The 20,155-nt window shown below is 41.8% G+C and overlaps 1 protein-coding gene across 3 annotated transcripts in view; it reads left to right on the top strand.

Annotated features, from left to right (window-relative positions):
* NOTCH2 (notch receptor 2) overlaps positions 1–20,155 on the top strand; it is a 225,644-nt gene that overhangs the window by 132,564 nt on the left and 72,925 nt on the right. For 2 of the 3 annotated variants that reach the window (XM_063606272.1, XM_055102533.3), the window contains exons 20-30: positions 2,239–2,392; positions 2,783–2,967; positions 4,627–4,759; positions 11,004–11,240; positions 13,603–13,715; positions 14,404–14,909; positions 16,229–16,576; positions 17,435–17,577; positions 17,767–17,977; positions 18,403–18,499; positions 19,812–19,980. The exons of the other annotated variant lie outside the window; for it this stretch is intronic. In XM_063606272.1, the coding sequence (XP_063462342.1) occupies positions 2,239–2,392; positions 2,783–2,967; positions 4,627–4,759; positions 11,004–11,240; positions 13,603–13,715; positions 14,404–14,909; positions 16,229–16,576; positions 17,435–17,577; positions 17,767–17,977; positions 18,403–18,499; positions 19,812–19,980 (2,296 nt within the window). The remainder of the gene's footprint in view (positions 1–2,238; positions 2,393–2,782; positions 2,968–4,626; positions 4,760–11,003; positions 11,241–13,602; positions 13,716–14,403; positions 14,910–16,228; positions 16,577–17,434; positions 17,578–17,766; positions 17,978–18,402; positions 18,500–19,811; positions 19,981–20,155) is intronic. 3 annotated transcript variants of the gene reach the window in all.

Genomic DNA, 20,155 nt, shown 5'->3' with positions numbered 1-20,155 from the left:
CACAAAAAGAACTGAAGAAAATAGAGAATAATCAAAATAACCTTTTAAAGGTCAGATGCAACATCTAAGTGTTTAATAATGATAATTGTTGTATCTTGCAATGTGGTAACATTCTCAAACCAAACAATTTACATATCTTTTAAGTTCAAATATGTAAATACACACTTCCATTAAATTTTAGAATGGAAAGAGCCCTTATAGGCAACTAATCTAACCTTCGATTTCATGGAAGGCAAAACAGCCCCAGAGGGGCAAAGTAACTTTTCCAAAGTTGCATACCAAACAGCACTGTGTTTAATTTAATGTTATTCTACCTCTTTAATAGTGATAGAATAATAACTCCAAAGAACATAGGAATAAATGGCCAAACTTAACTTGACTTACAGGGCGCACTTAAGTAAGGCTTAGGCTATATTAGACATGTGAGCACCCACCTCCACAAAATTAAGCAGCTTGTTGCTGATTCCATGGATCACGAGAGCATTTTTGGTTGGGCTCCTATTTGTTCTCACAGTGTAGATTGGAAGTGCTGGTGAAGCACTCCTCCCTTCCTCCAGCAAACTGTCTATATTGTGAATTTGGCCTTCCTCTCCTCAAGGGGCCAAGCCACTCCGTGTATGAATTAAGATGAAAGGTGCCAGTCCTTGTGCACTCTTTGCTTCAGATTTTTCATAAGTCTGATTGCCTTCCTTAGAAATAAGCTCTTAAGCGGTTTTAGGCTTATTAACAGGCATTAAGTCCTTTTACCCATATTCACCAAAGATAGATTTGGTCAAGACCCATGTGGATTTCTCACACAGGATTAGCACAGAAAGTATGAACCTGTCTGACAGCTTTAACTCTTTCTTTCTAGCATTACAGGGTGGCTATACATGTAGGCAAATCATGTCTAGAGCATTGGGAATAGCTTAACCTGTTGGGTTTCCCTGAATTTTTAAACTTTTGGTAAGAACTTTTTAAATAGAAGACCTAAGAGGAATTAGACTACAGCAGGCCCTCAAGTAACTTTGTTTCCTTTGGTGTCATTTTGTTACAACATTGAGTGGGGGAAAAATCTGTTTTTGGCCAGAGCTGCTATCTGTGTGGGGTTTGCATGTTCTCCCCATGTCTGTGTGGGTTTTCTCCAGGGACTCCAGTTTCTTTCCACAACTCAAAGTCATGTATGTTGGGTGAAGTGGACATGTCTACATTGTCCCATTGTGCCAGAATAGGCTCTGGCCACTCATGAACCTGAACTGGAGTAAGTGAGTTAGAAAATAAATGAATGGGGCCAGGCATGGTGGCTCACACCTGTAATCCCAGCACTTTGGGAGGCCGAGGCAGGTGGATCACGAGGTCAGGAGATCAAGACCGTCCTGGCTAACACGGTGAAACCCCACCTCTACTAAAAATACAAAAAATTAGGCAGGAGTGGTAGCGGGTGCCTGTAGTCCCAGCTACTCGGGAGGCTGAGGCAGGAGAATGGCGTGAACCTGAGAAGCAGAGATTGCAGTTAGCAGAGATAGCACCACTGCACTCCAGCCTGGGCAACAGAGTGAGACTCCGTCTCAAAAAAAAAAAAAGAATGAATATACCAATTATTATAAAATGAAAACCCATAAAGCCTATGATAATCATATGAGTGCACAACAATAAACAATGTGGTACAAAACCACCCAGCAAGCCTGCCATATTGGTTAGTGTTGCTTTCTGAGCTGTGTGGTGGTAAGAGGTGCTGACAGTTTTGCTTTGCAAACATTTATTCCTTGACTTGACCTGCCACCACTAGGACTGCTATTACTCATGGATTCACCAAAAATTGGATAAATAATTATCTTGTTTTTATTAATATTTCTTAAATGAATGTATAGCTTGTTTATTTTAATGTTTAATGTCAGAAGTGGGTGTTAATTTGAAGTTTAGTGATTTTTTTTTTAACCAGAAATAAGTAGAGGAACTTAACTCTTTTTTATATCAATCAGACTGTGGTAAAATTGGTTTCGTTATATATCGTTGTCCTTAAAGTCACAGTTTCCAAGAACCTAATGATGACATTAAGTGAAGACTTAACGGTACGTAAAAATGGTTAGGTGTACCTCGGAACACTGAATCTAGTTTAAGGGCTCTTTTACTAGATGAAGGCTCTTTTTCTTTTTAATCAGTTTGCTTTTCTTTGAATTCTTGTAACACAATATAACTTCTTTTCTTCATTTCTAGTATTTGAATTTTGATGTATGTACACCCCTGCCTCTGTTTCAGACCCTGGTGAACCTCTGCAGTCGGTCTCCATGTAAAAACAAAGGTACTTGCGTTCAGAAAAAAGCAGAGTCCCAGTGCCTATGTCCATCTGGATGGGCTGGTGCCTATTGTGACGTGCCCAATGTCTCTTGTGACATAGCAGCCTCCAGGAGAGGTAAGCTTTGCTCCCTTGGGCTCAGGTCATTCACTGCAGTATTGACTGTCCAGTGGCATTTAGAGAAGGTATTGTTTTTTTGTGGGATAAGAGGGAAGGGCAGATAGTAGTGGGTGGACAGGGCTCTGGGGAAAGGGCTCAAGACAGAAGGTGTAAGGGTAGAGGAATAGGTTCAGAGATTCCGAGAAGAATGTATTTGAAATGAAACTAAGGTATATTCCACTTTCAGGGTTTATTTTTAATATGCATCTGGTACTGAGGGTTGTGAAGAACTGGCTAAGAATAAGATTTGATGTGTCAGCCAGTTTAGATTTACTTGCTCATTGGTTGATTTGAACCCCATGTGTCACATGTTCTTCTATGACATTTCTCCCTCACTGGGTTTCCCAGGTGTGCTTGTTGAACACTTGTGCCAGCACTCAGGTGTCTGCATCAATGCTGGCAACACGCATTACTGTCAGTGCCCCCTGGGCTATACTGGGAGCTACTGTGAGGAGCAACTCGATGAGTGTGCGTCCAACCCCTGCCAGCACGGGGCAACATGCAGTGACTTCATTGGTGGATACAGATGCGAGGTGAGGACACTGAGCAAGCAGAGGTCGTGGACCTCCCAGGAGATTGTACAACTGTTTGAGCACTGATATATAAGCTTATATTGATAGTTTATAGATTTTTACCAATCCCCGTCATAATGTTTACCACTGTTTCTTTCAGCCTCTCTGTGCAATAAGTTAACAGGTCCCTAGTATGATATTTTTATAGGCGTCTGGAACCATCCCAGCTCCTTAGGCTTGCTTTTAGGATTCAGAGCCAAGAGTCACTACCAGAGTGCATTTTACAGGCCCACCCAACATAGCAGTCCACACTTCCCTGAATAGCAGCTGAGATAGGAAAAACTGCTTTGTGGAGTGTCCCTTTGGCCCCTGTCACCTTTGTATTTAGTCATTAATCAGTCAACTAGCAATTTTCTCTCAAAAAAAAAATGTTGCTCATCCTGTTCCCCATAGCATCATGCTAAACGTTACATGTATATATTTGAGGAAGTATGTGTCTTCAAGGTACATGTCACTATTTTAATGTCTGGGCTGATAATGGTTAGAGCAAGCAAGATATTAGCAAAATGCCTGAGACATTAATTTGATACCAATTCAAACCATCAAGCAACACTGAGAAAAGCTTTGCTTCTCCATTGTTATATAAATGAGCCAACGATAGCTTCTGTATTTTGGCCCCTAGGTTGTTTATTTCTTCACAGCAGGCTGGGGCTGGGTCTCATTAGCTCAAAAGCCTACCAGTGCCAAACCCAAATTTTGACACATCTAGTTGTTTTAAACATAGCCCCCAAATAAGCAGATTTTTAGCTATTTAGAGCTTGCCTGCTTTGCATAGCCTGTAAAACTGCAGCCAAAATCTGCTAGCCATAGTATAAGTAGGACAAGATATACCCTGGGGCCATACAGACCCCAGACTGATGCTGGCCTTTAGAGCTCTCTGACCCAGAGATTCCTGCCACTGGCTGTTGAGTGACATCACCTAGACTCCTTCTCTGATCCTTCTTTCCCAGAGTTTACTTGCTGTCTTCCCCTTATTCACCTACCCCTCTGGAAGGTCTCATGCTATTTGGGACTTCTCCCAGGTGCAAACCTGTCAAAGTGTCCAAATAAAGCCACCTCACAGCCATATCTTTTTTCTTGGTCAGCCCTGAAATCCTTCCAACCCCTACAGCCACCACAGCCAGCCAGCCAGCCCCACCTCCCTCTACCCCTAAGCCTGTCTCAACCAGTTTCTCACACATAGATGCAATTTCCTAAACCTGGAGATCAATAATTGCATGTCTGTACTACCATCCACATATGCCTTTTGACTGAGTCATAGGGTCCTCATCACATACGGAGGAATGTGTATTTTAAAGATGAGGAAACCTGTACCCAGGAGGAACAAAAGGTTTGCACACAAGTCAAATCTGAAATATCCTTCATTGTATTCAGTCCTTGCCTTCCCTTTAAAGTGCCTTTTTCAACTGGAAGAGGAGTAGGTAAATGCCAGTAAGCTGCAGGTTTTCTGTCCCTGCATAGAATGATTAGTAGAGAGTGTGATGGTTCCAGAGAAAACATGCAAAAGCTAAGTGAGGAGGTGGGAGACAGTCACAGAAATGTTCCAGATCTCACTAGCTCTCATGGTCTGTTTCCAGTAATGGTCCAATATTTCTTGTCCTTTTTGTTTCCTCATGGCAGTGTGTCCCAGGCTATCAGGGTGTCAACTGTGAGTATGAAGTGGATGAGTGCCAGAATCAGCCCTGCCAGAATGGAGGCACCTGTATTGACCTTGTGAACCATTTCAAGTGCTCTTGCCCACCAGGCACTCGGGGTATGAAATCATCCTTATCCATTTTCCATCCAGGGCATTGTCTTAAGTTATAAATCCATTCTTAGTGTTCAGGGGATTTTATAAAATTAAAGATAGTAAGACTAGCTTCATTCCAAGCATTTAGTTCTGCATCCTAGTAATTCAAGCCATTTTATTCTCCCATCTCTTGCTAGCTCTGATGTTGTGGTTTATGTTGTCAGTTTTATCTGGTTGTTTGGCATCTTGATATTCCATGAAACACAGAATATGGAAGGGATACAACATTAGCATAACATAAAAAAATTAGCCTGGTCAGTAAGATTTCTTGTTGCTTCACAGAAAAGCAACTAATGGCCTCTAAAATAAACAATTTACATTTACCTGCTTTTGTATTTTTTTAATTAGCCAAGTCTTACCTCTATAAGGTGGGGGAATGAATGAAATGAAAATATCTGCCTATTTTCATAGCTTCAGGGGAGGATACTGATGGTGTAAGGTTCTACCTTAGGATGCAGTAAGGCCTGATGAGAGATGCAACCCTGGACTGTTGAGTGATGGGGCCATCATTCTTCTGTGGGCATTGCCACTGCTTTTGAACTGAGTGGTATGGCCATCATTCTGCTGTGGACATTGACACTGCTTTTGAACCATCCCTTGGAAAGAGCTTTGAGTATTGTTTGTTAGAAGGGATGTAGTTATGCTGGAGCCTACTCTGAGAAGGCTGTGAAAAAAATGTAAAAGGCCATCCACACTGGTGAGAAATTCATCCTTGTTAGTGTCAAAGAGAATAGAATGCCAGAGAAGTATTTGTATTGCCTTAGAGCTTTGTGTCAGTAAAGTTTGATAATTTGCCTTCCCAGGTATCAGAGTTTGACTAAATTAAAATAGGAGAGTACCCTACTAGTAGGCTGATTATTAAGGAATGAGGTTAATGGGAAGAAGAAAACTAAGGAGAAACAGTCTTTAAGTATTTGAAGAATTGTCCTGTAAAAAGGAGAATTGTTCTTTATTCTAGAAATCAGTGGTTGAGTAGAAATTAATTCCAGTTCATTGTTAGTTTGTTCCTTTGAGAAACTGTACTGGTTAGGACAAGCTACGATTCTGGTGATAGCTGTTATCGTAGTTCATTTATGTTGCTATAAAAGAATACCTGAGACTAAGTAATTTATTTTTCGAAAGAGGTATATTTGGCTCACAGTTCTATAGGCTGTACAGGAAGCACGGTGCCAGCATCTGCCTCTGGTGTGAGCGTCAGGCTGTTTCCACTCATGGTGAAAAGTGAAGAAGATCCAGGGACCCAAACACCTCCCATTAGGCCCCACCTCCAACATTGGAGATCACATTTTAACATGTGGTTTGGTGCAGTCAAACTTCAAGCTATAGCAGCTAATTAAACCTCAAATCTCAGAGCTTAATATAACACTGATTTTGTCACTCACATAAAGTCGAATATGTGTTGGGCTACCTTTCTCTGTGTTTTAGATATGTGGTTTGAAACACCTGGCCTCCAAGGCCTCCACAGTACAGGGAAGAGGGACAGACTTGAAGGGTCATACAGCAGCTTTCACTAGCTCAGTCTGGAAGCAACACACATCACTGTCCCTCGCAGTATATTGACCAGAATTATTAAATGGTCTCTGTGACTTCAAGGGAGGCTGGGAAATATAGGAGAGTACATGAGTATTCATCAAACTCTAAAATCACTACTATACCATGAACTTTTAATTAATAAGACATGTCCAGTCCTAGAATGGATCATTTCAGAAGGAAACAAAATTTTTGTCTCTTCTAACCATATGGTAAAGATGGCTTAGAATACTAGTTTCGATATTTCATTGACAGTCTTTTTCTTTCAGCACTTTGAATATATCATCCCACTGCTTTCTGATATCCATGGTTTTTAATGAGAAATATGCTGTTAATCTTATTGAGGTTCCCTTATATGTGATACATTGCTTCTTTCTTGATGCCTTCAAGATTCTTTATCTTTTGATAGTTTAATTATGATGTATGTAGGTATGAATTTCTTTGAGTTTATCCTACTTACAGTTCCTTGGATTATTTTACTGTGTGTGCTTGTTTAGGTATGTGGAACAGTATTTTTTTATCCTGACTTAACTTCTCTGGCCATTGGTAAACATTCCAGGAAACTCTCAAGTCCCATAACCCCATTGTTAGAGTCATCACAATGTGTGTTTTGGTCACCATATTTCTAAGCCTTAGATCTTTGCCTGCATGTCCCACCAGTTTCCCAGGTCAAGGGCTAACTGTAACAGTTCTGCCTCTTCCTACTACTTTGCTTCAGGCTGAGGTTGAGTTCTCTCTCAGTTGATAGATCTGTTTATTTCTGGTGGTTCCATTCTGATGGGGAAATATGCATTTATGCTCATTTTACTAGCAATCCCTAAATATCAAATATTCTTTGAGACAGGGAGCATATACTAGATTTTGTTTGTTTTTACTTTTTTGTTTTCAATTTACTCTATGTATAAGGTGATATATGCATATATGCATATAGACCAAAAGTGTATTCACACATAGAAAAGTATACAGTGAAAATACTTCTCATTCCCATCTCTCTTCTGGTGGGCAAATTTTCCCTCTCCTGCAAACATGTAATCGCCACTTTTAGTTGTTTGTGTTTCTTTCTAGAATTTTTCAAAAACTGTATCCTTCAGAATTTCTTTATGTAGAGAGAAGCCAAATGCAAAGATATTTTATTTCCTTTACTTTTTACTCTGAAGATAGAATATTAGACACATTTTTTGCACTTGATTTTTTTTTACTTAATTGGAGATATTTTCATATCAAAATATAGATCTTCCTCTCTCTCTCTCTGAGAGAGAAATATATATATATATATTTGTTTGTTTGTTTTGAGACGGAGTTTTGCTCTTGTTGCCCAGGCTGGAGTGCAATGGTATGATCTCAGCTCACCGCAACCTCCGCCTCCTGGGTTCGAGTGATTTTCCTGCCTCAGCGCCCTGAGTAGCTGGGATTACAGGCATGTGCCACCATGCCTGGCTGATTTTGTATTTTTAATAGAGACAGGGTTTCTCCATGTTGGTCAGGCTGGTCTTGAACTCCTGGCCTCAAGCAATCCACCCGCCTCAGCCTCCCAAAGTGCTGGGATGACAGGCGTGAGCCACCACACCCAGCCCGAACTTCCTCAATATTTTTTATAGCTACAGAATTCCCTTTTACAGGCATACCATATTTTACTTAACCAGTGCCATCATGATAGATATTTCAGTTATCTTGCAGGCATATAAGTATATTGGTGAAATAAATTTTCAGAAATAGAATCGCTGGATTGGATAATATGTGCATTTATCATTTTAATCAGTGATTGCAGTATATCAGCATATTGGCTTTTTCTTAAGGTGGAGAATATATTTTCATTTAAGAATCATTTTCTTTTGCTTTTTTTGCAGTTTCTTTGTATATATATATATATATATATATATATATATATATATACACACATATATATACACACACATATATCTTTTTTCCCACATTAAGTTGTTGATGTAATGTTTTGTGGAAATTGGCTATGATATAAAAAAACAAATATATTCCCAGTATTTTTTTATCTTTTTTCTTTATAGTGATTTTTAGTGCACACTTTTACTTTTTAATCAAGTTGAATTTATCATTTTTAAAATGGCTTCTGGATTTTGAGTTGTAGTTAGCAACATCATATACACTTGAAGATCGTAAAGAAATTCTCCCATATTTTCTTCAAGTACTTTTGCCATATGACTACTCATTTGTTAATACACAATTTATTGAATATTTTGTTTTTTATATATATAATGATTTGAGATGGCACCTTTGCCAGATTCTAAATTCCCATGTGTATTTTTGGTGTTCTTCTGGATTTTCTTTATTTTCTGTGTTATTCTATTAAGTCACCAATAACATTCTATTTCAATTATTAAGGATCTTCTTCTTCATAGTTTTCCTGGTTATTTTTTTTCACATAATTTTATAATCAGCTTGTCTGTTAATAAATTCCTGTTGATAATTTTTAGTGGGGTCTCATTAAATTTATGAATTATAGTATAGAGAAAACTGATAACTTTATGATGAGGAGTCTTGCTAACCAAATCCTGGTATGTCTTTCCATTTATTCAAGTCTCTTTTGTGTCTGTTAGGACAGTATTAAAGTTGTCTTCATTTAGGTGTAACACATTGTGAAGATTGTTCCTAGGTATTTTATCTTTGGTAATTTGGTAATTGCTTTTGAAAATTGGGCCTTACTTTACATTTAAAAAAAAAAAATCTTGCTTTTGTTAGTGTATGCTACAATGCAAGTGGCAGGAATACATACAGAACTGTTTTCTTTTGTACCTTTTTTTTTTTTTTTTTTGAGACAGAGTCTTGCTCTGTTGCCCAGGCTGGAGTGCAGTAGCGCAATCTCGGCTCACTGCAAGCTCCACCTCCCAGGTTCATGCCATTCTCCTGCCTCAGCCTCCCGAGTAGCTGGGACTACAAGCGCCCGCCACCATGCCTGGCTAATTTTTTTTTTGTATTTTTTAGTGGAGACGGGGTTTCACCATGTTAGCCAGGATCGTCTCGATCTCCTGACCTCGTGATCCACCTGCCTTGGCCTCCCAGAGTGCTGGGATTACAGGCTTGAGCCACCGCACCCAGCCTGTACCTTTTTTTTTTATTATGATTATTATTATTTTTTGAGACAGAGTCTTGCTCTGTTGCCCAGGCTGGAGTGCAGTGGCATAACCTCGGCTCACTGCAAGCTTCATCTCCCGGTTTCAAGTGATTCTCCTGCCTCAGCCTCCCAAGTAGCTGAGATTACAGGCATGTACCACCACACCCAGCTAATTTTTGTATATTTAGTAGAGATAGGGTTTCGCTGTGTTGGGCAGATTGGTCTTGAACTCCTGACCTCAAGTGATCCACCTGCCTTAGCCTCCCAAAGTGCTGGGATTACAGGTGTGAGCCACTGTGCCCAGCCTCTTTTGTGCCTTTTTGAATTAATCATAGAATAATTTCTAGAATAGTCATTGATTTCTTTTGTTTCTTTGTAAGACACTGTATGCAGATATTCATACTAGATGGCTCATTTACATCTATAGTACAATAAATTAGTCCTGTTTTAAATGGAATAACTTTTGAACTCTCAGCAGGAAATTTATCCTCTATTTTTGTTAAATAAAAAGCATTGGTGCACTTATACACTATTACAGAAAAAAGCCAGTGATTATAAAACTTAAAAATGTATTTCATTCAAAATTCAGTTCCAGTTGTTACCAATATTTTTACATAACCTATGTATAGTCATGGGTCACTTAACAGTGGGGATATGTTCTGAGAAATATGCCCTTAGGCAATTTCATTGTTGTACAATCATCATGGAGTGTAATTACACAAACAGGGAGAGTATGGCTTACTACACACCTAGGCTCCAAACTTGCACCTTGTTTTACTGAACTGAATATTGTAGGCAATTATAACACAATGGTAAGTATTTATGTGTCTGAACATATTTAAGAAGAGGTACAGTAGAAGATTTAAAAGGTACAGTAAAAATACAATATAAAAGATAAAAAATAGTATACCTGTATAGGGCATTTACTATGAAAGGAGCTTGCAAGACTGGAACTTGCTGGGTGAGTCAGTGAATGGTAAGTGAATGTGAAGGCCTAGGACATTACTGTACACTACTGCAGACTTTGTAAATACTGTACACCTAAGCTACACTGAATTTATTTAAAAAGTAATTGTGCTATGACATTACAAGGCTATGATGTTACTAGGCAACAGGAATTTGTCAGCTTCAGCTTCATTATGGGACCACTGTCGTATGTGCTGCCTGCATTGACTAAAATGTCATTATGCGGTTGCATAACTGTATTTATTGTTATGTTCTTTTTTGGACTGTTTTTATATTTTGGATTATACTTTGGAAAAATCACTGAGCCTCTCTTGAGCTCCAGTTTCCTTCTCTTTGAGATGGGACAAATAATAGGACCTACACCATAGGGTGCTACTTCACTGGACTGTGTGGGAGAGTACTTGCGGAGCCCTAGTATGTTCTTTCCTTTACTTGTACAACTCACCAGGATGACAGCTGTCATGAATAAAGAGTGTGCTTTGCCCTGCCCAACTACAAGGTCCCACTACCAGTTGAGGAGTATACTCTGATTCATTGTGAAAATGCCAACAAGGGTGGTTATCCCTTGCTGGAAAGCAGGTTAAAAGGATTTTCATAATTCTGTACCTCTTCTCTTTCCTCCAGGCCTACTCTGTGAAGAGAACATTGATGACTGTGCCCGGGGTCCCCATTGCCTTAATGGTGGTCAGTGCATGGATAGGATTGGAGGCTACAGTTGTCGCTGCTTGCCTGGCTTTGCTGGGGAGCGTTGTGAGGGAGACATCAACGAGTGCCTCTCCAACCCCTGCAGCTCTGAGGGCAGCCTGGACTGTATACAGCTCACCAATGACTACCTGTGTGTTTGCCGTAGTGCCTTTACTGGTGAGAAGCTCTCTAGCCTCCTGGCCACTCTGCCTTGGAGGATGGTTTTAGTGAACAAATTGGGCCCTGTGACTTGTCCCAGACCCAAGTGAAGCTTTTCTGATATAAGAAAAACAACAGCAGCTTAATTTTTTAAAGCCAGTTTTTTCTTAGTCTGTACTTTATGGATGTTATAATCAGTGTCTACCTTTAATTTTTCCTAAGAGATTCTTTTGTTGTGCATTGATTATATCATGCTATGGCAGGAATATTTTTTACAATGTATATTGAAAGTAGTTGAACAAAATAACATTTTTTAATAGTGGCAAAATATCCAAAACCTAAAATTTACTATCTGAATCATTTTAAAGTGTACAGTGTACAGTTCAGTGGCATTGTTTAGTACATTGACATTGTTGTTCTACTATCACCCCCATTCATTCACAGAACTCTTTTCATCTGAACAAAATAACATTTTGTTTTAAGGAACCTTACGTCTAACTCCGGTTTCTTCACCCTGCCTCCTTTGACATGTGATGGCTTGAATTACTGGGTAGTTCCTGCCACCATGATCTTTCCACCCCTAGGACTCAGAGAAGCTTAGGACCCTGCTTAGATACTTAAAGGGGGCAGGTCCAAATTCAAGTGTGTTTAACCAAAGATCAGTTGATGTGGGTATGAAATGAAAAGTTGCAGTGGTCACAAGTAATGCCTTGCCCAGTAAAGGCTTGGCCATGTTCCTACTCTGTTCCCAAGCTTCTTTCTTTCATCACAGGGCCTGAAGATGACCAAGCTCTGCCGCAGAATAGGGGTCTTATCACAAGAACTTACTAGTTACTTCTGGAGAGGGCAGCATGGTGACTTTTGGGAACTAAAATAGTTGTTTGTATCCAGATGTGGCAGGATACTCAGATTTGAAATTTATCATGCATTTCCTGAGGTCTGTAGTTGTATTTCTTATATGGAGGGTGTGATCAGATTCCTTAGGAGTCAGAAAATAGGCTTTAATAGTCTGTTTAGAAACAATTCATCAAGCTGAACTCTGCTACATCCTGAGCCCATCTCCAGCCATCTTTCCTTCCAACTTTAAAGATATGCTACCTTACAATCTTGGAATTTTGTAAAGAATGGGAGGGATTCTGCAATATGGAAGCTCCCTGGATACACTAACATCAAAAAAGAAATAGTCCATTGTGAACATAATAGCTATTGAGGCAATGTGGAACAGAATGAGTATGAATAATCTGTCTACAGCCTCGTATTGGCCAAACTGCACTTTGAAAGCCAAAGCATCAAAACTGGCTCCTGTTTCTTTCATTGCCCCTGAGGCTTTTTTCTCTGGAAACACAAGCATTTGCAAAGTAAGGGGGAAGCAGGAGAAGGAAGGAATGGAGACCACTTTGAAGTAGTATCCCACAGCCAGGAAGTAGTGTTTGTGCATTTTCCACATTTGTGAATGAAAAAAAAAATCCCTTGAATACATTGAGCACAGTTATTGTGGGATGCTGTTGCAGAGATAAACAGCAAGGGACTGGTGGTCCACCAAGCTGTGTCCATGTGGTGGCTGCTCTTGGTTAGCGGCTGCTGCTGTGATTTGAAGAGACAAACATTTATACCTCTTGCTGCTTGATCTCGTTGGCCAAAAACATTACTATTTTTATTTCATTTTTAAAGCTACCTCTTCTTTCCCAAGTGACCACAGGCCAAATGGGGCCTATCTCCTGCTATTGGCCAGGAGTCCCAGCTGTGCCCTGCGTCTCATCTGTGGTTCCAGTTGCCTCGTTCTTTATCTTGGAGCAGTGGCCCCCAGGGGCCTTCTGTTTTAGAACTATTCCTAGAGGAAACTAACTCTAGGAAAATTAAGCCGTGTTTTAAGGAATACAAGTTAGGTTACAGAAAGGCCAAAAAGTGATTGAAATGAGGTATCACAGATGAAAATTCTCTATACCGCAAATCACCATTTAAATGTATTGGCCTGGTGTAGCCTCTCCTATGAAGTAGATAACATTAACTAAATGCAGTGAATAGTTTTTCAGCTGTTTTTTTGCAACTTATGAAAGCTAAAATGACTTCAAAAAGCTGAAGTGTGATTTCTCTTTTTTTGATGGGATTTAAGTCACTTTTCTCACCCATCCTGTTGTGTGAGTTAGTACTTACTGTGTAGGCAAGACAGAGTAAGGGACTGGCCTGAGCCGGTGACAGGCCAATCATGTTGAGATGCAGTGAGTGTTTTCTTTCTATGCTCAGATTACCACAGGCCTAGAACTGAACTCTCTCACACTTGCTTCACCTATGGCTAGTTCCCATCCCAGCAAAGTTTGCTGAGTAACTTGCAGTGACTACTTCTGCCTTTTAAAACCTTTTTTATTTTTTATTTTCTGAGGCCGGCACTGTGAAACCTTCGTCGATGTGTGTCCCCAGATGCCCTGCCTGAATGGAGGGACTTGTGCTGTGGCCAGTAACATGCCTGATGGTTTCATTTGCCGTTGTCCCCTGGTAAGTGCCCTGTTGCTCATCTAAGAAGGGGCATTCTCTCTTCCATACAATCTGTGAACAGAACTGAGATTAAACCTGGTTTGATCAATCTTCGAAATGGGAAGATTTCTCAATTTTAGCTCTTTCAGAGGAAAGTGCTTGGGTTTTTCCATTTAAAGCTGTTTACAAGTGACAAAACAAAACAAAAACAAATAAAAGCTGTTTAGACACTCCCAGAAACAGTGAGCTTCCCAATCCATGACTGTCAGTCTTAAGAAAAACTAAGGGAAAACCACAAAAAGTGGTGGAATGCCCCCTTGAAAATAGGGCTGATGTGTGGGGCTTCTTGGCCCCAGGCTGGAGGGTAATCTCACTGCCCAGATTGGGCCAGAGTTGGTGGAAATGCTGCTCTTACATTCTTTAGCAGGAACCATTTGGAAGCAAGTTGTCTCTTAAAGTAGAGGGAAGCTTAATTTTAGCTATTTGCTATACCCATTCTTTTATCACTGCCAGAGGTTGAAACCTTCCCAAAACAAGAGATCCCTATGCCTCGGGAGATACCGAAAGGAAACCTGTCTAGTAACCTTGGCTTGGGCTGAACGGGAAGTACAGAAGGGAGTGAGATGTGGAGGTTTTCTAGAAACCTCAAACTTCCAATATGACTGTTTTCCTACCAATGCCATTTTTATTTCCTCACTGATTTCCACAGGGATTTTCTGGGGCAAGGTGCCAGAGCAGCTGTGGACAAGTGAAATGTAGGAAAGGGGAGCAGTGTGTGCACACCGCCTCTGGACCCCGCTGCTTCTGCCCCAGTCCCCGGGACTGCGAGTCAGGCTGTGCCAGTAGCCCCTGCCAGCACGGGGGCAGCTGCCACCCTCAGCGCCAGCCTCCTTATTACTCCTGCCAGTGTGCCCCACCATTCTCGGGTAGCCGCTGTGAACTCTACACGGCACCCCCCAGCACCCCTCCTGCCACCTGTCTGAGCCAGTATTGTGCCGACAAAGCTCGGGATGGCGTCTGTGATGAGGCCTGCAACAGCCATGCCTGCCAGTGGGATGGGGGTGACTGTTCTCTCACCATGGAGAACCCCTGGGCCAACTGCTCCTCCCCACTTCCCTGCTGGGATTATATCAACAACCAGTGTGATGAGCTGTGCAACACGGTCGAGTGCCTGTTTGACAACTTTGAATGCCAGGGGAACAGCAAGACATGCAAGTAAGGGCTTCACGTTTTCCAGAACTGAAGGGGACTGTCACTAACACACTTCAGTTTCTCGTTCTTGCTCCTAACCACTCCAGTGCTTCAGCCTAAGCTGCCTCTGCTTTTCAGATGGTGCCAGCCTTGTCCCATCGCACACTGCCCTGTGCTCTCCCTTGCTGACAATGGGCCAGGAATGCTCATTGCATAATGACCCTCTCTCTCTGCCTATCTTTGCCTTCTCACCTGCTGCCTTCGTGACCTCCTGGGGGATATAACTTTTGGAAGTGGTGTTTCCCACTTCAAGCAGCCTCTCACATAACCTGCCTGCAGGATGGATGGAAAGGTCTGTATCTCCCTCTTCACCCATTCCTTTCCCTAAGACCGTTTTTCCCCATCTAGATTTATCAGGAAGCATGAATTAGATTAAGTCTGTGAACCCTCCCGGTCTTAATTGTATAGGATGCTCTATGGTTTACTTAGGAACTTTCCTATTAACTAGCCATTCCATATAATTTAATCCCAATTAATTCTCAACAACTCACGAGGCATAGGTATTACTAACATTCTTTCATAGGTGAGAGAACTTAGGCCCAAGGGTTAAAGAACTTGCCAAAGCAAGTTGTTTCATTGACTCCTAATCTTCTGATTGAGCTAGCATGAAAAGTTGTACCAAATAGTATAAATATCAAGGGGTAGGGGATGAGGAGAGGAGAGTATAGATGGAATAGTTTGTACATCATTTAGGTTTGGGGGTTCTAATTCCTTTTCCAAATATTGAAAGAGCCTTTACAAGTAATATCTGGTGTGCTATAAGGACGTACCCATCTGCCTTTACCTTCTGTAGTTGGCATTCACTCTTGAAAGGGAAAGAAATGGGTCATGTTAATATTGTTCTCTGTATGGCAACTCTCAATGGTTCAGGGCCTTGTATCAAGTTTCTAGAGGCATCTTTCACTTCCTAAAGCCCGTTGTTACCTTACTGGGGGCAATGGATTTCTCTAAAGTAGAGGAAGCATGAACCAGGTTGACTTTTGTTTCAGATATGCAGCTTTGTTTGAAAACCTGACTTAACAGGCTTGTAAACTGCCTGGGAGCCCCTAAGCTCCTGCAGCATAGTGAGTACAATGTTCTTCATTTAGGAAGTACTCAACAAGGATGAGTGGCATAGACATCAGGGATAGGAGATGCAAAGAAGGTTTTGTGGGGCATTTGGGTCCTGGGTGTGGGCCACAGAAAATGGGTAGGAAAATCCACAGTAGTTCCAAATGAAAAAGCAAATAGAGCTCCAGTCTAATCTGAGCTCTTTTGCCTGTTCTCTGCTTCCCCTTACCTAGGTATGACAAATACTGTGCAGACCACTTCAAAGACAACCACTGTGACCAGGGGTGCAACAGTGAGGAGTGTGGTTGGGATGGGCTGGACTGTGCTGCTGACCAACCTGAGAACCTGGCAGAAGGTACCCTGGTTATTGTGGTATTGATGCCACCTGAACAACTGCTCCAGGATGCTCGCAGCTTCTTGCGGGCACTGGGTACCCTGCTCCACACCAACCTGCGCATTAAGCGGGACTCCCAGGGGGAACTCATGGTGTACCCCTATTATGGTGAGAAGTCAGCTGCTATGAAGAAACAGAGGATGACACGCAGGTCCCTTCCTGGTGAACAAGAACAGGAGGTGGCTGGGTAGGTGTTTGGTTTCTGAACTTCAAGGCTAATTTTATGAAGCCTAGCACTTTGACATATAGCACAAGTCATAACTCAACCTATAGAAATGCAAAGATCAGAAAAATAGAATGGCCCACCACTTAAGATAAACCCATTACCCCAGTACTTATGTTTAAATGTAAAGATATGCCTTCGTCTTGGCTGAAAAGTGGGCAGGGGTACACAGGAGGCAGAATGTCTGGAAGGCCTCCTCAGATGCCAGAATCCATAACCTTTTGCCAGAGTTGCCTCAAATCCCTTTATTAGTGACATTCCTTTTTACATTAATCATTGCCTTATTGTTAAGGCCCTTCTTTAGAATATATGTCTCTTTGACACAGGTAATGATCTTCAGTTGCTCTGTCATTCACACCTCACTCTTTGTTGGTATATTGTCAAACTTTCAACCCTCCAGCTAGCTGAGATACCAATGCAGAGACAAAGGAAAATAAGGACTAAAAACGCACAGGGATGTATGTTTAGAGTAGCACCAAGTACCACTGAGTAGGTATGAAAGAGTGGAAGAAGACCACTGAAACCTTCGGGAGGAAAGCACAGCTTCTCACTTTGTCATGCATTACCTCAGCCAGAAGGCTTTGGTCAGCCAGACTAAGGAAGGTGGGACATCCTCTATGTGGGAATTAGTGTTTAAGATCTCAAGGGACAGTATCCTAATTCCTGAGATATGTCTTAAGGCAGCATCCCAGAGGTGGGGACCTGATGCTGAAGGGGAGGAAGGGAGGCTCCTGTCACCCTTTATGACATGTTCTGCCTGACCTGCACTCTTCTGTTTTACCCCCATCTCTCCTCCTCCGCTTCTCCCTTGGCATCCCACAGCTCTAAAGTCTTTCTGGAAATTGACAACCGCCAGTGTGTTCAAGACTCAGACCACTGCTTCAAGAACACGGATGCAGCAGCAGCTCTCCTGGCCTCTCACGCCATACAGGGGACCCTGTCATACCCTCTTGTGTCTGTCGTCAGTGAGTGGCACTGGTGTAAAGGGGAAAGGTGGCGGGGGGAGAGTGTCAATTGGGGGAACAATTTTCATTATGTAGCCCTCTATTTTTTCAGGACTGTTGAGGTCAAAGTTGCCCTCTAAATGAATCTAATGCTGACATTGAGAGGTTAATGTTTTACTCAGCACTTTCCCTGTCTCTGTGGACTTTCAGGTGAATCCCTGACTCCAGAACGCACTCAGCTCCTCTATCTCCTTGCTGTTGCTGTTGTCATCATTCTGTTTATTATTCTGCTGGGGGTAATCATGGCAAAACGAAAGCGTAAGCATGGCTCTCTCTGGCTGCCTGAAGGTTTCACTCTTCGCCGAGATGCAAGCAATCACAAGCGTCGTGAGCCAGTGGGACAGGATGCTGTGGGGCTAAAGTAAGAGGCATTGCCAATAAGCCACTATTCACAGTATAAGTAGGGATGACTAGAAAAGCATATCTTGTTGAATCATGATTTTAAATTCTAAGCTCTGGGCATTTACTCACACTGACCATGATTCTAAATGCCTTGTGAGTGACTGAAACCACAGTCAGAGCGTGGGTGCATCTATTCTGTGCATATTATCACAATGCCGCCCAGCTTCTGTGTTGAGGTGGCCTTTTGTTGTAAGCTCATGATCAATGGGAAGGGAAAGGATGAATGCCAAGGGAATGTCACAAAAATACTGCCCATCTTCTCTGGGCCAAGACCCTGCAAAATTGTAATATAGCCACGGGAGTGTGTCATGGTGCAAAGTGTTGAAAACCACTGTATTAGTTTATGACTGCCATTCTTATTTTTTCTTTTTATAATCATATTAGAAATCTCTCAGTGCAAGTCTCAGAAGCTAACCTAATTGGTTCTGGAACAAGTGAACACTGGGTCGATGATGAAGGGCCCCAGCCAAAGAAAGTAAAGGTGAGGTGGCCATGGTAGAACCACCATTGTCAGCCATTATCTGGTTACATTTCAAATTTCTGTCCTTTAGCTCCAGAGTGTCCTGAATGGGAGTAAAGAGTGATAGTCTTTATGTCTTACCCAGACAATAACTATCCTAGGTTCTCCTAAACAGCAGGAATCCTTAGGACATAAATGACCTTGGGTTACCTATATATGCTCTTCAAGAATAACTCTTTAAAAATACTAAGCACATCTCTTTCCTTTAGTGTTATGCTGGCAGTAGTCAAGTCAGGAGTGGTGTGTGTAGATGGCAATTCCTTCATGGCCACATCTCTTCCTTATCCTTTATGGGCACTTCTTCTATAAGAGAAGATGAAATTAAGCAGTGGAAGAAAGCCAGTTATCATTGACATTGGCAAAATGAAAGCCAGTGATCATGGCAAAACGTTGACATTGGAGGCTCCATACCTTGAGCCCAGGAAACTACAGCCATATAAAAGCAAGTGGTAGATTGGGCTGAGACTGACATGAAAAAGGAGACCATCCATCCACAGCTGTGCATGGCTGGGAGCTGGTGGAGCATGATGGTTAAGAAGATTGCTTTAGTTAATATCAGAACTGGATTCAAATCCAAAACTCTGCCGCTTAGTAGCTGGCAAGTTACTTAACCTCTTTGTAATTATCCTTCCTTGTAAAATGCGGATAATAATAACCCTTTCCTCTGTGAGTTGTTGTGTTGGCATATGTGCCTTATCTACTTTCCTGTCATGTACTAGGTATTCAGTAAAGGGTAGCTGCTTTTAAATTATCATGATTATTATTATTGAATAGTCTTTCCTGAGTGCTTACTACATGTTGGGTGCTATGTTGAGTACAAGGAAACAACCTTGAACAAGGCTTATTTTCCCTTCTTGAGAAGCTTACAGCCTTGTGGTGGAGATGGCCATGTAGTGCTGTGTAAGCATTTAACACATGATCAGTTAAGCAGAGGTAAGCAGAGTATGCTTTTTAGGGCCAACAAGAATTAAAGTTTACTTTCTAGTGGAAGGTAGGAAAAGTGAGAATTGGGTGCTCTGGAGATCTAAAGGCTAAAGCCTAGAGTTTGGGATTGGGGGAGGGAATTGTCTAGATGATGCAGGAAAGGTAAGCAGGAGCCACATCACGAGAGCAGTGGGAAGCCAAGGCTGAGGTAATCCTCTGGAGGGGTGGAGGAGTAGGAAGAGAGAAAACAATGGGAGATAAGCAGCGGTGGTGGAGGCTCTGGACACCTTCTGATTAGCAGTTTCTGGTGGTGGCCAGATTGATAGGGAGCATTGTTTTCACCTTTCAGGCTGAAGATGAGGCCTTACTCTCAGAAGAAGATGACCCCATTGATCGACGGCCATGGACACAGCAGCACCTTGAAGCCGCAGACATCCGTAGGACACCATCGCTGGCTCTCACCCCTCCTCAGGCAGAGCAGGAGGTGGATGTGTTAGATGTGAATGTCCGTGGCCCAGGTCAGCACCGGGCCTCTTCCCCTCTTCACTGGGCTGTGTCTGCCCATGGTTCCACATTGTTGTCCCTGTGTTTGCCCTGTCCAGTCATACACCCCTTCCCAATTTCACAGACTCTAAATCAGCTTGAGGAAATGAATGCTTAAGGAATGTAGCCACAAAGAAATTAACAGCTCAG

Source organism: Pan paniscus, chromosome 1 (assembly GCF_029289425.2).
Source record: "Pan paniscus chromosome 1, NHGRI_mPanPan1-v2.0_pri, whole genome shotgun sequence".
Lineage (NCBI taxonomy): Eukaryota > Metazoa > Chordata > Mammalia > Primates > Hominidae > Pan > Pan paniscus.
The sequence above is the reverse complement of the archived record's forward strand: the minus strand, read 5'-3'. Positions and strand labels throughout refer to the sequence as shown.